This window comes from Nestor notabilis, unplaced genomic scaffold (genome assembly GCF_000696875.1).
Source record: "Nestor notabilis isolate BGI_N333 unplaced genomic scaffold, ASM69687v1 scaffold2348, whole genome shotgun sequence".
Classification (NCBI taxonomy): domain Eukaryota; kingdom Metazoa; phylum Chordata; class Aves; order Psittaciformes; family Psittacidae; genus Nestor; species Nestor notabilis.
This window is the reverse complement of record NW_009941309.1, coordinates 29447-46290: the sequence shown is the minus strand read 5'-3', so window position 1 is coordinate 46290 and position 16844 is coordinate 29447. Positions and strand designations below refer to the sequence as shown.

At 41.0% G+C, this 16844-nt stretch overlaps 1 protein-coding gene across 1 annotated transcript in view; it reads left to right on the top strand.

Annotated features, from left to right (window-relative positions):
• LOC104401296 (SH3 and multiple ankyrin repeat domains protein 3-like) overlaps positions 1–16338 on the top strand; it is a gene marked incomplete at its 3' end in the record, with an annotated part of 87234 nt that extends 70896 nt beyond the window's left edge. The window contains exons 10-11 of the mRNA XM_010020802.1: positions 11466–11775; positions 16169–16338. Of these exons, the coding sequence (XP_010019104.1) occupies positions 11466–11775; positions 16169–16338 (480 nt within the window). The remainder of the gene's footprint in view (positions 1–11465; positions 11776–16168) is intronic.
• Positions 16339–16844: the final 506 nt, after the last annotated feature.

Here is a 16844-nt window from a genome sequence, read left to right as displayed (position 1 = left end):
GATAAGGGACCCCAAAGTTTAAGAGCTGAAGAAGAGGGAGCTAAAAGAAGATATTTCTTTGTTGTTTTCTTATCATTCCTGCCTTGGGCTAACTCACGTTCATGCATGAACTCTAAAGTCATGGCTTGATTTCTTCTGTCGTTTGTCCTGCAGTAAATCAGGAGTAACTGTGTGTTTGAGAGAGACTTGAGCTGGAGATGGACTATAAAGCTGGTGTCAGAGTAGGTGTACTTCTCCCTCCTTGTGCACCCTGTGTTATCGTTTAGACTTCTGCACAGGTACTGTAAAATGTTCTCACAGCAGAGTGGATGCATTTCATGTCTGATGTGCTGGGGGAGTAGTGCTGAAAGATGCCTGGAGAGTTGCTTCCAACTGACTGGCACCAAAAGTAGTACAAATAAATTTGCCCAACACCCTCCACCCTCTCAGTAATTAGAGTTTTCTATTTCAATGGTTACTAGCATAACCCATGTGCCTCTGACACATCACTTGACCACTTTGGTTACTAATATATTTTGTAACTTCTACAAGAGTCCAGTCTATTTTTTTTTTTGCCCCCCACTGAAAGCAACTTCCACTTTTCAGTTATGAAAAGGGTGTTATTCTAAATAAAACTGACATGATCCACCAACACTTTTGGAAGCACAGATGCTTTGTCCCACTATTTACTAAAGAGGTTCACACTTAGATTAAAGCAGTGAAATCAAATCACTGAATAAAGCCTGGAACAACATAATGATTTAAAGAATTCGTTGAGAGCTTTTGGGAGGAGGAAAGTTACACAAAGGCAAAATTAGATTGTTTTCTGTGTAACATCAGAACACAGAAACAGCATGCAATCCAATATTGGTACATTTGTTTTTCTAAGCATCTTGTGTAGTTTCATTTGTCTTTGTTCTCCTCTGCAACATCAGACTGCAGCCCATAAATTCATGTACTGCATCCAAGGCCCATTGGCATCACACATTAGAAGAGGAATCGGGCCTCTTCGTTTGCAGGAGGTACCAGCCATGAACCTCTCTCTCTGAATGAAACTGCTTATTTATTTAGCATAAACTAGGTTGGAATATGCACAGGCTCCCTGATGTTAAATGTCATTTTCCCCAACTCAATGTGTATATATTGCAAAGAATGAAATTTAATTTGTTGTGTAATTCAGTGCTTCCAAGTGGTGCTGCATCAGGATGATATTTCTCAGTGTATTATTAGGGGAGAATTGCACCATCCTTTCACCAGCTTGTTTAAAAAGCATAAGACTTTGTAGTGGGATATATTTATATTTTATCTGTATTTTCTGTCTTACTGTTGGAGGTAAAAGAATGCAGCTTCAGGGGTTCACACTTGAATGCTTTCAGTTCAAGCTGATAGTCTGAGCTAAATAGATCTTTCTGTCCAGATACCGTTCAAGTTGTTAATCTCTTGCTTCAACAACACTTCTAAGTAGCAGGTTACCACTGCTATATAAAGAGGAACAATCCTGAATGAGTTCTCCTTGCTGAGGAAAACAGACCTTGAAATCAGCCCAATCATATTAAAAGAAATCAATTACAACAAGTAGTTTCACGTTTTATCTACTGCAAGTCACCCATTGCCTTTTTTGAAAGGGTTCACAGTAACATGTCCTAGAATCCCAGCCTGGTTTGGGATGGAAGGGACCATAAAGCTCATCCAGTTCCAACCCCCTGCCATGGGCAGGGACACCTTCCTCTAGAGCAGGTTGCTCCAAGCCCCTGTGTCCAGCCTGGCCTTGACCACTGCCAGGGATGGGGCAGATTTTCTTTTTCCCTGTCCTCACAACCAGCAGAGCAAACTATTTGTTATGTGGACGCACAAACGTATAGAAGATGGACACAAATACTTACTGTACTTCTTTGTATTATTCAGAGTAAGACTGGATGGTACTTCCAACCCAAATGTGTGTAAGAGAAATGAGGGGCTACAGATGCAGGAAACCTTGAGAGCGCCTGGTCAGGGCTGCCCTTCGCATTTCCCCACTGCTGGCTGAGGGAGAGCACGCTGCAGAAACAGGAGTACATAAAATACAGGGGTTTATTTGATAAGTTGCTTTCTTGCTGTAGCAGTATACCTGTTGGAATGAAAAGGAGCCATATGTATTTTGCTCAGATAAGCTGCTTTCTTTGAGATTGCTGGTAGATTTCAGTCATGTTTTAAAATCCTCCTTCAGCTATTGCAGCTCTCTCACCGCATTTCCTTTGCTCTCTCCTCAAGCTGTTACTTGCAAGACATCTCCCTTGTTATTGCCCATTGTTTCCTCCCCACTTTCAGCCTTTCCCATGAAATAGGAGGGTTCCATCTCCCCACCTTTTAACCTTCCATTGTTCTGCTTCTCTCTGCATCCTGACCCTGATTCCTTCTGCAATTGCAGCCTTTCAGCCTTGGGGATGGAGAATTTATTTCAGTTCTCGGGTAAATTCTGTTCCATGTATCTGTATTGCTGCAGTCAGAGCTCCAGATATTTGTGTCTATTGGCACATTGAATCTGGTAATTTTATTTGTATTGTTAAGGGAAACCCCATGATACTCAGATTCTTTTAGATCATCATTTCTAAACCTGTTACCTTCTAACCTAGCAAAGAGATTTCAGCCATTTGATCTGACATGTAACAATTTTTAAGCAATAATTAGGAGTTTTAAAATTCGATCTAAATAGAAGATTCTCTGTATCCTCTTGCTGTTGTGTAAGCATCTGAAAGTAAAGCTTTAAGGTGAATATGTCTACCTTCTGCGCATGCATGCAGCTCTTTGACTCTTATTCTTGCATTATTGCTGTAACCTTATTTATAATCAGTCATATGAGTATGGCAAGGAAGAGGATTGATTTTAATTTCCTGTGATTTTAAGCTCATTTTAGTGTGGCAACTGCATATTCATCAGCTTTTAAATTCCTTTGAATTGTACCCACAACCACATACCCCTCACATGCTTAGTTATGAAAATACTTCTAATAGCAGGAATTGAGTAAAGAGTTTTCTGCAGTGCTGGGGAGTCCAGCAGTGGCCAGTTCACTCCACCACACCAAAACCTGTCTCAAATTAAGCCATCCATACAGTGCTGGATAGCTGAGAGCCTTTCCAACCCCTTGTTGTTGTGTTTAAGCAAGTGCTGTGAACACAGCTACGTGCTAGGCTACTCAAGAGAGCAGAGACTGGCCCTTGTCACTGAGAGCAGGGTTTGGGGATGTTTTTGGGTGATGGAAGGGGTGTCTGGCACATGGCAGTGTAACTTGCTCTGCTATTTTTTGGTTTTCTAATTGATAAGTCTTGCCATCTGTTCCTGAGCCATCTCTCTGCTTCCCTTTCCTACACACAGGCTCCTGCCCCCATTCTACCCTTCAATCTTGGACGGACTGCCTGGAGGCTGCTAATGAGAGCTGACTGATACCACTAGTAGCTGGGTGGGAAGGAGATGCTAACGGTGGCGAGGGAGATACTGGGTCAGCTGAGGCTGAGCTCCTTGAATGTCATTCAAGTGATGCTTCTCTCAGTGCTGCTTTAACTGCTGATTTGTGAGCAGACTCCCCAGATTTCTTCAGAAAACTAAAGAAAAAACCCCAACCCTTTACTTTATAAAATAGGTTTTAATTGTTTTTCTGTGGTCAATTCCTTCTGAATCTGTCAGCACTGTGTTCCTGAGCACCCTGTGGCTTTCTGAAATAAGTAACTAATCTAGAAGCACTCTACCAACCTAGGGTTTATTTGTCTCTTATTTTCCCAGGAGTCTTTTTGTACTTTACAATCTATATTTGACTCTGTCTTTTCTTGTCTAAGTCTCCATTTGGTGGCTTAGCATACGGGGAGCCTATTTTCTAGTGGAGAGAAATACATTTATACATGCTAAGAACTGTATTTTTAACAAAGATATAGATGTCTATACAAGTTAAAGAGATTTTTCTGGCGAGAACTCCAAAATGGACAAAGATTTGAACCATGGCAATCGTGACTGTGTTCTACCGTTAGCTCAGAAGCTCTTGCTCTTGGAGATGTGTTGGGGGGGTGATTAAGAGCATAGCTTTGATCAGATATTTTTCATTGTTATTTCTTATTTATTATAATTTTTATTATTATTGGCTTTTTCTAAGGGCATTTAAGTGCCTAAAAAGAGCATGCAAATCATTGCATTTCCCATAGATTTCTCATGGGAAGCTATGGGCTGAAATACCTACACAATTTGGGAAGCTGATGTTATAAATCTACTAAAAACTTGCTATTTAGTATTAAGAACTCATGTTCAGATTTCTGTTTAAGGTGGCCTTTTCTTCTCAGAGACATCCTCATGCAGAGCTTACATGCATTTTCCTGAGCACCTACCAAAGAAATAGTGAAATTAGGGCTTAACTCACCTCTATCTGTAAGGTTCTTCATGATCTTTAGATTACGGTTGCTGATGGCTTGGAGGTTATGTTATTGCTGTGTGCCAGCATTCTCAAATTATTAGGTTTTTGTCCTAGCTAATAATATCAAAACTACCATTGTGAGGCAGAAAATCTTTCAGGAAAAGGTGGAATATTTTCCTTTTTAACATCTCAACACTGCAGATTTTAGGACTTCAGTCAAAAGACACAAATTCTACTAAGTTATTAGTGAAAATCAGAAAAAATCCAAAACTGCAGCTGCAAACAGTTGACTGATTTCCTTGATTGTCATATTTTCCAGTTGTACAATAGTGTTTATTGCACAGGGCTCTGCCATGAGGAAGAAATTCTATTTCCTGCACTGGGGAAAAGACAGACAGTTAAATGGAATAAAGCGATCACTCGTCAGGGGATGTATCGGGATGCTGGTGTGGATTGGAAGGAGTTCCCACAATTGCCATGAAACTCAAATCATTTCCAGTGACTTTATTATTTTTTATGTTTTTCTAGCACTGATTAGAATCCTCTGGATGATGAAATGCTACAGCCCTGGCAAGAATCTAATAAAAATACCCCCTGGGATTGATTTTGATTGACTACAGTTGCCTGTCTGCTTTTATTTTGCTGTATATGAACAGACATGAATGATCACAATTGGGTTAACTCTTTCATCACCTCCCTGCTGTGGTCAGGTGCTTAAACTATCATTATTTTCAAACACTGACCCCAACATAAAAGAAAAGGCAGTTTGAAGTTTCAACTTCAAGGTTCCTGCACCACGGTCACCTTCTCATTATAATGCTCAGGGTGCTCTGCTTGGAGGAACAGGAGCAATGCTGGGATCCCATCTCTTTGTAGATAGTTACTGCTTATAGCCTGTATGTGATTTTCTGTGGATGTGTTCTGGTTACTGAAGCACAGACAAGGAAGCAGTGATTTTCTTCCTTCCCTGGGGGCACAACAGGTAATTTTCCTTTTGAAGTATACAGGGATGAACTTCACTAAAAGTAAGGAGCACCAGCAAGCACTTGCCTAACTTGTATAAAGGATTCTCTCAGCCTAATCAGTAAGCAGAAATGAAGATTAAAATCACTTTCCTGTGCATTTCAGGAACTACCACTGTAAAACTTGCTTTCTCAGTCTCTATTTGGCTATTGAAGAAGGAGTACTACCGGGTACTAGATTAGGTATTAGGAAAATTAGGTAGAATGAGATACTAGGAAGAAATTCTTCCCTGTGAGGGTGCTGAGGCGCTGGCACAGGGTGCCCAGAGAAGCTGTGGCTGTGCCCTATCCCTGGCAGTGTTCAAGGCCAGGGCTTGGAGCCCTGTGGCAGGAGATTGGAAATGGATGAGCTTTAAGGTCCTTTCCAACCCAAACCAGCCTGTGATTCTGTGATACTGAGGTTTTCACCCAGAATTCATGAGCCCTTGTGTACCACTGGCTAAGTTTAGATAGAAAACACTATGGAAATATAAAATATTATTTATAATTATAGTTCCTTTGTCATTTGTAGCTCCAAATATAACCAGAGGATTGAATGAAGATAGTAGGAAAAGGAATACACAGAAGCTTATAATTCAGATAAGTGGAACATGGTTCTGGCATAGCAATTCTTCTTTTGGAACTGATATTGATTCTTCTAAATGCACTAAATGAATTCTAAATGAATTTTAAAGTTAGTGACTAACAAACAGTTCAAAGTTATTCTTTGGAAAGATTTGCATCTTTTCAAAGTTAAGAAGGAAATTCTTCCTGTCAAATAATGATGTTTAGTGATGTACATATGCTGCATCCAACAGTTCCTCTGGTAACATTTCTACCTGCTAAGAGTAGATGCTTTTAAAAAGAAGTTGAACCAAACCATAAAGTTATATTAGTGAAGAGATATATTCCTTTCTGGATAAATTAATAACTATATAAACACTGCAATGTTAAATGAAGTTGAAACTATTAAATTTATTTATGCTTACTAATTCTTTTTTTAGTGTTCTGCTAAATGAGAAATCATTATGTACACAAAGGTTAAATCTGTTCAAGTCAATCACTTCAATCCATTTTCTGTCTTTCTTGAAGCAGTTTTCTCAGTAAGAAAAAGACCCAATTTTCAAAACAGGTGCATCAGTGATCAGTGGAGATGTCTGAAACAGAATAAGTATTTATTAACTGTTATACAGTTTATAGCATCTGAAGGCAAGTTTTTAATGGAGGCTACTCTCTCCTTTTGAAACAGTGAATTTCTCGTTCTTTGGCATCTTTATATCTTAACATTTATAACTAGTTATGCTGGAAATTTTGGTGATTGTTAGCACCTCCCCCTGCTTCCTATCAGCCTGTTTCAGTTACTTGCTCTTCCTCTGGGAGCGTTTTGCACTGGCTGGCATAGCTATGTATAGACATTTCTCTTCAGAATTAGTACTTTGAAACCTGCAGTGGCTCCATCATTGATTTTCTGGCATCTGCACTGAGTTTAGTGAAATGGCTTGGTCAAATCTGTGTACTTCAAAAAACTGCAGTAAGAAATTGTGTTTTATTGCAGTTCGGTAGGAGTGGAAAACAGTTGTGTTTGTATCTTCTCTGTTTCAGACTGGAATATAGGCCATGTACAGATCCGCTGTTTAGCGGCAGTTTTGTCTCTGTTCTTAACGTATTCATTGTGTGAAGCTGGGTGTGATTTGTACTTTTCCTCACATTGGTTCTTTGGAGCATTGCAGTGAGCAAGCTGAAAAATAGCAAACCCCAGATAAATAGCAGAAAAGCAAATAGATAGCAAAAAGGAAAGAGATAGCAAAAGGGAAATGGATAGCAAAAGGGAAATAGATAGCAAAAAGGAGATAGATAGCAAAAAGGAAATAAGTATCAAAAGGCAAATAAATACCAAAAGTGAAATAAATAAACAGCAAAAGGGAAATAGGGGGAAAAAAGCAAATAAATAGCAAAGCCCCCAATAAACAGATGGCAAAAAGCAAATAAATGGCAAGAAGCCTCTGCGCACCGAGAGTCAGCTGTGCAAGTTTCAGAGCTAGATGACTTGTACAGCAGCCCTTGCCTCTGCCCAGGTTTCCTTCCCCTATTGCACCCTGTGAGGTGCTGCTGCAAACTCCTCTTCACGCCTGGCTCCCCCCTGCCCTCTGCAAAGAGGAATTTGGGGCCCCCCTCGGAGCATCCTCAGCCCGGCGCTTGCTCCTCCACAAAGGCAGCGCTCACGGAAGCGCTCGCATCCTCTGCGAGGCTGTGGCGGTCGGTGGTGTTCACATGACTAATGCTGTGAAAGAGAGCAGGGTTTTTTGTAAGGTTCTTTTTATTTTTTTGAGCAGCTCCAGTCTATGCACAGTTGGCTCCCAGCTGACAGACAGAATGTGGGGTGGGCTTTGTCACCAGAACGCTGGGTACCGCATGCCCAGCTATGCTCGCAATTACACAGTGCCCGGAAACCTGCTGCTTATGTCAGGGTGCAGGCAGCCCGAACACATAGAAACTGGGTAGCTTGATTCATAGATTTTTATTATTTTTATATTTTTGTTGTTGTTGGGTTTTTTGCCTCTTTTCTTCCCAGCCAAGGTTATATAATGAGGGGATTGCTGCTAAAGTAAAAAGGGAAAAATGAAGTCTTTGTTAAATGCCTTCACAAAGAAAGAAGGTAAGCAATGAAAGCAGAACACTTTGATGTTTCAGAGCGGTGTTTTCTTGTGTACATTGAATATGATGGGCTTAGTGACTCTGTAATTAATCAATTCCTGCAGTTGCTTTATCAGAGTTATTTTATTTAGGCATTTAGGCAACTGATTATTAAGGCTGGATGTGAGTTTATTCATTTTAGTTTTTTCTCTGAAAAATCAAATAGTTATAAAAGATGATTTTGTTCCCTGAGAAATGCATTTGAAGACACATAAGGAATTTCCTAGGTGAATGCTGTCAGTGAATGGGGTTGAATTGCCCCTTCAGATGTATGAAGTGCCAGGAATAGAATTCTGAGAGCTGGAGGAAGAATTAAATGGTGCTTTTAGGGATGATAATTTTAAACTTTAGGAGCATGAAATGAGTTCAGGTGGTTTCGTGTCATTTTATATCAAGTGTTTTTCCCAAACAAGTTTTGTGCCAGTTTATACTTCCAGTTCTGACCAGGGTGAAATATTAAGGGAAAACAAAGTCCAACAGGGGTTAAAGTGTGGACATTTGCATTCCATCTTTCTATGTTGTGGTTATTTAATTGTGAAAATAATATCAATAATGGCTATAAGAAGCAGCTAAAAAAATATCCACCCACTTACAGTTTGCAGATTGCTGGGGAAAAGAAACAGTTGGGTGGAATATTAATCACTTTAAACTCGGAAATGCTTATTTTTAACTCTTTCTATAAAAGATTTGTGTTAGACACACATCAATTGGTGTAATTAGTCAGCCCCTTTCCTGGTTATTTTCTGTAGTAAAGGCTAATTTTGCTTGTGGTTCTCTCATTAAGAACAGAACATCAATAGCTAAGGAAAAGATAACTCCTACATGGTGATATAAAATCCTTCTCATGAATGTAAGGGAAAAAGAGTTAATTTAATGTGGTACCTGGAGAGTGTGGATACAGACAAAAGAGACCCTGTTTTTCCAGTAGGAATGAATGTGCCAGTTTTGTGTGTTCTGAAATGTGTCGGTGTAAAGGTGCTCAGCAGTTCCCTATCCGTCCTGTCGCTGTGCCCCCGCACGGTGCCCTGCGTGCTCCCTCCCTCTTCTGACGGGAGATATCCCACCAACCTCACCAAAGTTGCAGTAAACACCCCCAAAACGTTGGCAATGTTTAGTTTTAGCAATGTGTGACTGGACAAGTGGCCAATGTGCATGGAGTGTTTCCTCTTCACATTCATGATAGATTAAAATCCAAGGGTCAGATCCAGTTTTTACTGAAGTCCAAGACAAACTTTGGTGACCCGAAGGAGACATCATTAGACCCTCAGTTAGCAAAATGATGTGCAGGATATTCCCTCTATTCAGTTTTGTGTGCTTTCTCCTTGACTGAAATTACAGTAGCTCTCCTGCTTTATTGTATCTGGGAAAGATCCTTATCTTCAGTGAAGTAATTTTGGGAGTCATATTCCGAATGTCAGAGCTCCAGGAATGCACAGATGGCACGTCTGTGACATGTACATCAATCCAGAGGGTCTGTGTATGTTAATTTTGGAAGTAAGTGCTGTGAGTTCTCTTTAAGTTAGTGCTAACCGGGGCTGTCACTGTGACCTGTGAAGCACCAGGGTCCTTTCCGTGACACACTCCGCTGCTTTGAAACCTAAATAAAAACCAAAGAACTTGGAATATCCTGACAATTACACAGTTTCTGCCAGACTCTAGCATACATATTGGACTTTAACCTCTTTTACAGCTTTTAAAGACTACTTCCCTTGTTTCAGCATTGTTTCAAATGAATGGAAATGAGTTGAAAGCCCTTTCTCTCCATGTACACTGTTCTCTTGCTCAGTCAGTCTGGTGGTGTTGAGCTATTTACTAGAGAAAGTTACAGTTCATTAGAAATATGAAAGTTGTTATTTTAAAGTATTCAGAATCACAGTTAATCATAAACTGATTCTGCTGAAAATGACGTGTTATTCTCCTTGCTCCCCCATCTTTATTTTATGTTATGAATATGCTTTCAGTTCTGCTCTGAAACCTTAAATGTTGGTGTGTTCTCTCAATTAAAGGCTGAATTTCAAGGCAGGACAGATTGACTCCTATGTATATTCATATTTCTGTGAGTTTATTTACTTGCTCACTATGACAGACATTCTTATTGTGGTTTTTGTGTGGTTTTGAAGGGTATTGAATGCGTAGACATTTCTGGTGCATAATAAATGGCACTTACTGGCACTTTAGACATGCAGGATGATATTTTATGAGGCTTCTTTCCCAATTGAAATAGGATTTTTCCCCCCCCTTGACAATTACAACAGCTCAGTGAAGTCCTCAGAATAATGCCAGGCTGCCTTTTGTTAGTTATCCAACTGTGGCTGTTCAGATGTAAATATGTGCACTTTGGATCAAATCCTGAAGTAAATTAATGAAAGCAGTTGCATGAATGGGGGCTGAGGCGAGAATGAGTTGTCAGGGTCAGCTCCTTTATTCCGTTATAATATGGGTAGGAAATGCCATTGCATCCAGGGATAACTGGGTGCCTTTTATAAGGAAATTTGCCTTTGAAGTTGCACTTGAAACTGACTGACCCACTACAGTGGGAAAAGGAGATCTTAAGAGCATAGCGTCTGCTTGGAATATTCTTGTGTGACTACAGCACTGTACCACTAGTGCTGAGGAAAGGATGGGCCCTCTGGTTTGTAGCAGATTCTTATTGCCCTTGCTTTTATTTTCTGTTATGACTGTTTCGTTAAGTAGTATATAGCAGCTTGTGGATACAGTCATGTTCTCTTTGGGACACGGCATGTGACGGAGTGAGTGTATTACCCTGGGATAATATGTTCTATATACAATAGTAATAGAGGCAGTAGAAACGCCTAGATTAGAAAGAACGGGATACCTGGGGATTACAGCAGTGTAATAGAGTTCCGCCAGGAGAAAAATCTCTGTCCTCAATTTTTAACCTGGAAGATGAGGGTAAGGTGACTGTTAACACTACAGATTTCAGGCTGGGCTGAAAACTAAAATGTCCCTAAACTCGGGTTGGAACAAAATCCTCCCAGTTTGGTGGGTGCCAATGGGAGAAGGAAGCTAGAAGTTCATGCATCAAAATTTCCGTCCTATTCTGTGGTTTCCTGGTTGAGTATGACGACATAGCCCAAATATGAACTTTGTGAGACTCAAACTTGGCCATAATGAGGTGTTTCCTCTTTCCTAGGCCATGGTTCAGACTATTGAGCAGACTCATGCTGCTGGTGTCAACTGAGTATTTATTAAAGCCAGTGAACAGGTTAACATTGCTCAGTTGGTTCTGGGTTTAATGATGTTATAATGAATTCAGTTAGCTATGCAGGCAAGGTGGAGTTTCTGTCTTTGCAGAAGAAACAATGCCATCTGTTGCTAAATCTTTTTATGGGGAAGTAAACATATATGAATGGTGAAATCATCTGCGATTACCCTGGATGTGTTTCTTTACACAGTGCCCTTTAGAGAGGCTCCCACCTACTCAAACAGAAGGCGGAGACCTCCGAGCACCTTAGCAGCACCTCGGATCTTGCTTCGTTCCAACAGTGACAACAATCTGAACATCAACAACCTCCCTGAGTGGTCAGCCTCCTCCTCTGCTTCTTCACACCGCAGCCTTTCACCTCATCTACTTCAACAGATGCAGAATAATCCTAATGGAACTGTAAAAACTGTGGGGAGTTACACTCCATCCTCCCGGAGCCGGTCGCCATCCCTGAACAGGCTGGGAGAGGATGCCAAACGGCAGCAGCACAGGCACATCAGGTGTGTTTTGGACTATTTGCACAGCATGACATGTCCCTAAGGTCATCATGCTGGACTGCCATGTTCTTTTATGCAGCCTTTAAAGTGCAGCAAAGCTCAGCAGTGACTTATTACAGAGTTTGCACCTCCAAATCAAGGTGCTAGTTCTCAAGATCTTTTAATAGTTGAAATACTGAGTGTATTTAACAGCAAAGTAAAATGTTTCTGAGATACTTGGCCCGTTCATGAAACTATTGGTCGTGCCTAAAACCTGTGTTGAAGCTGCTCATGGGTGATGAAACAGAGACAGTTTCTCTCTTTTGTAGATGTGTGCTGAACCAAGGAGTAAAATAGAGGGAATGACTGGGAGGATAAATGGGGCTGTGTAGGAGGCTGACTGAGAGCAAGGGGGTGCTTCTTGAGATGCTGGTGCTAGATGTCATGGGCTTCTTTCATGATTATCCTTGCTGCAGGGTTTCATGTTCCCTGTGACTTTGCTGCTTTTTCCTTTCGTCTTGAATTACAAGTGTGATTTAGCAGGCACTCTGCAAATACCCTGCAGCTATGTCCCACTGGAGAGCAAATCCTGCATAATTAGAGTGATGGGGGTATTGCAAGCAATATGATAAACCAGAGGATTGTGTCTAAGTTTTCATCACAAATGGGGGCCTTCAGCTTTATGAAGCTACTGCCCTGTGAATAGGCAATTACAGCTTCACTTCAAGGAGGAGTCAGGAATTGCATGTCAAGTGTGCAAGGGACAGAGCTGCACCAGGACAAGGGGTTAAAGCACAGGGCTGCAGAAATGAAGGCAGAGCCGACTACTGATGGACACAATTAGAGCTTAAATGGTTTGACCAAATACATACTTCACTGATCATTTAAAAATGCCTGGCCTTTCCTGTCCTGTTTCCTAATATCAAAACCCATCCACTGTTCAGAGCAGGAAAGGACACGAGTATCATTAAGAAAAGCACTTGTTGGTTTCTGTTTGTCATTTGTAGGTGTAATGGATCTTTAGTTGGGTTTTCAGTTCAGTGAAACAAAACATCATGAAGTTGAAGCTGTCACCTGTTACCGTGCACATTCTTCCCTCCTCGGCTGCAGGCACCCAAACTGACAAGCACTATTTGTGACAGGAACAATACTGCTGGAGAGTGGAAACATGGTGCTTTGTGAAAAAATAGTTGTCTGAAATGTAAGAGTCACTGGAAGAAACAGGAACCAAATTACTTATGCCCAGTGGTGTCGTGCAGTAGAGCAAAATTCAATGCCTTCAGGGTCCTGTAAGAAATCTGGAGAGGGGCTTTGGACAAGGGCCTGTAGGGACAGGACAAGGGGGAATGGCTTTAACCTGACACAGGGGAGACTGAGATGAGCTCTGAGGCAGAAGCTCTTCCCTGTGAGGGTGCTGAGGCGCTGGCACAGGGTGCCCAGAGAAGCTGTGGCTGCCCCATCCCTGGCAGTGTTCAAGGGCAGGTTGGACACAGGGGCTTGGAGCAACCTGCTCTAGTGGAAGGTGTCCCTGCCCGTGGCAGGGGGTTGGAGCTGGATGAGCTTTAAGGTCCCTTCCAACCCAAACCTTCTGTGATTATATGAAACTCACATTACCTTTTTGTATGTTACAGTAGGGGCAAACACTCGTTTGGTTATCATCTGGGTGACACTTCCTCACAGAGCCCTGTATCAGCTTAAAAGCAGTTTGTAACGAGGCTTCGCTTGGATGAGGATGTGGTCCCCCGATGGTTCTCAGAGAGTGAGTGCCCTCATACTCCCCTGGATGCTGCAGATGCCACCAGTGGGAGGGTTTACCTTATAGTCTGTGATTCTTTTAGCTGGAAGGGATAAAAAGGGCTTTTTCATCAATATTCCTGGGATAACACATTTGCAAATCCTTGAAGTATAAACAGCCCTTTGAGATGGCAAGAACAATTAAAACTTTATTTGGAATAAGCAAACATTTATTTGCTTTGGCTTTATTCAGCCACTTTCCTCTTCCCTTTCTGAAAGCACATCATGTTGAAAAGTAGCACAAATGATAGCGGAAACCAATTTAATGCCTGAAATTTGGTAGAAATAACATTCTGGTCTTTCACTTAGTGCATCAGTATGACAACTACTTAAAGTGCCACCCAGCTGCAGAGCTTCATATGCACCATCAAGACTTGTTTCAGAGCTGTCCAGAGTACATGCAAGTAGTGAGAAGAGAGCTGGAGGCTCTCTAAAGACAACTAAAAGGATTTTCTATACAATTTTTCCTGCAAGCAATGCTTTTTCTTGCCACAGGCCTGCTCTGCAGTCAGGAATGGCACCTTGCATGACACTTCCCTCACAGATTTTGTTTAACTGTGTGACCACCTACTTACTGTCAGCTAAATGTGGGAATTGTTGCTGTGTCTGCTTATTATTTGCAAATAATATATTCACCACGAAGCTGTTGCTCCCCTTAGAGATGAAAAAGCCCTTTTTGACATAGGAATAAGTTGGGTTCTGGAGCAGAAGCAGCCATAAGGTTAGAGTATGATGAAGGGTTAATGAGGTTTGTAGAGTTGACATTGCGGAAGGGGGCTTGAAAGTGATGCTGCAAGGGGTTCATGTGAGGTTTACAGCCTCTGTGGCTCAGATTACTGATCTTCTTGTACCAAACTGGTGGTGTGGGAAGCTGGCATCCTTCCTGTGGGATTTGTCACTGTGATGAGTGAAAGGAGGTGCCAGCCCAGCTTCAGTCAGGGCTGAGCCATCAAGGACAGCCACCTTCTTCTGGGTGAGAGGGAAACATCCACACGTCTGAAAACTCCACATCCTCCTCCTGCTGCTTCATGGCATGGGACTTGTTGGGCTGGGAGCCCAAGCTGGGGACAGGGGGGAAGAGAAAGATCTTCTAAGAAGTCATCTATGCCATGTTGCAGCCCTGATTTCCATTAGCAAACTGTCTCATGAGAAATTATGCCTCGGGTGTGAAGGTTATATGTGCCATTTCCCCCTCTCCTTTCACAAAAAGAGAAAATGAATGCATCTTCTAGGACAGGAGTTAAAGATGCTGGGACATAATAGTGTGAATAGCTGCTGCCAGGCTGGGCAGAAAGTATAACTTGCTACAAGTGGAAATCAGATGTGTAGCAACAGTTTATAGATCTGGATTCTTTTGTGGTGATGACTGTTTTTTCACTTACAAGAAGGGAATGGAGCAAAAGAACTGAAACCCAAACCTGTTCACGGTAGTAGAACAGAGCAACAAGGTGAAAAGAGGACGCTATTCCCAATGGTAAAGAATTTACTGCAGGAAAATGGAAGTGTTCCTCATATGAAATATCCACTATGTTAGGGTTTTTTTTACCAGACAACTATATTGAGAGTTCTCTTGACTCTTGTTCTGGTAGGAGCTTGGTTAAAAATAAGGGCAAAGAAGCAGTAAACTCTAGCCCTTATATTTCATTTTGCTTATTGCTCTAAGCGGTAAGTTTGAGATCTTTTCTTCCCCCTTACAAGAAAGTGGAGTGTTACAGTGCTAGATCGTCATGCTAGATAGGATTCTTCTTCCTATTTTTTTCCTGTAGATCTTCATGAATATTCTTCTTTCTCATGAATATTTTCTGTTTCTATACTCTAAGACCCCAAGTGATATCTCCTATAGGTTTGCCACCCTCTTTAATATTTGCCTTTCTCTTTTTGTATATTTTTGGTGGTTCATTCATTGTTTGGAGGTTTATTAATAATCTTACGCATTGCTCACTGGCTTTCAATAATTTCTTCTTTACACACCATACCCAGATTGTGTGTTGGTTGATGACCTAGGGCTTTCCTGGGCATACTGTGCTCAAGCCATTGGGAGAGCTATTGATTGCCATCAGTAGGAAATGATCTTTTGGAGGATATGTTAGGCATAAGGCTTTGTGCAGACCTAAAATTGAGCTCTAGGCCTTGGACTGATGAAGTAACTTGATTATTCAGTCCCTTTAGATAATAATTCAATTGCCTTGATTGTTCAGTTAATGCTACAGTATTACAGAGATGGCCATTCCCAAGAGTAATTGTAAATACTGGTGTTTTAAAGTCTTTCTGACAAATCTTGATGCTTCTAATGTATGCTTTACATAGCAATTTTAAACTTCATCAGGGTCTGTGAATGTGCAAATTTAATTTGCAGAGAAACTAAAAACTTCAGGGTTATGTGTTTTCTTTTCTGGGCCATCATGGTCAGATAAATATTGATCCTGTTTCCTACTGAAAGATTTCAACCATTAAAAGGATGTGTTTAGGATGAAAAATGTGTATTTTTCCTGCAGGGTTAGATGTCTTACTGGAAGACAATTATGTTATTCACTGCTTAATTTAATCCTGCTAATGTGATGGTAATTTATTGACTTTGCCTGTTTTAAATACCCAGTTAATGTATTTTCATTTCCATTTCCAGTGCCGTTTACAATCCTAGTGCCAGCAAGGATACTCTGTCTGCCTTGGATTATCAGGGTCCAAAACGCAAGCTTTACAGCGCTGTACCTGGAAGACTTTTTATTGTCGTTAAGCCATATCAACCTCAAGGGGAAGGGGAAATTCATCTGCACAAAGGAGACAGAGTCAAAGGTAAGTACATAATTAATTTTGAATAACCATTTTCTTCTGCTAGATGCCAATTTTCTCTTAAAATTCTATTTTAGGGGGGAAATCTGTTTAGTAAAGATGCTGTTACGCATTTGTTTCTTTACAGGGTATTTTGCTCCTAGATCTATTTTGTAACCACTGCATATTTAGCTACTATTTCAAATCTAAATGACTTCCAAGTACTACTGAAATTCAGCAATACATGCAGTAATAGCAGCATTGTCTTTTACACAGAGCACGTAGTTTGCTTCTGTAGTCATTATAGAAAGACAACTCCAGGGCTTTAAAAGGTTGTAAACATGTCAGCTATCTGAGCAGCTCGGGAAGAAAACAGGGATAAGGTCAAGTCTTTTCAAGCCCTTTCCTCAAGGAACAATTTATTGGTTAAGTAGAAGAAGTCCCCTTGTGAGACTTAGCGTAAGTAGGGAGGTAGGACCTATAGTAAGTATCTTGGAGAGGAAGTGTAGCAGTGCATGTGTAATGTCTGA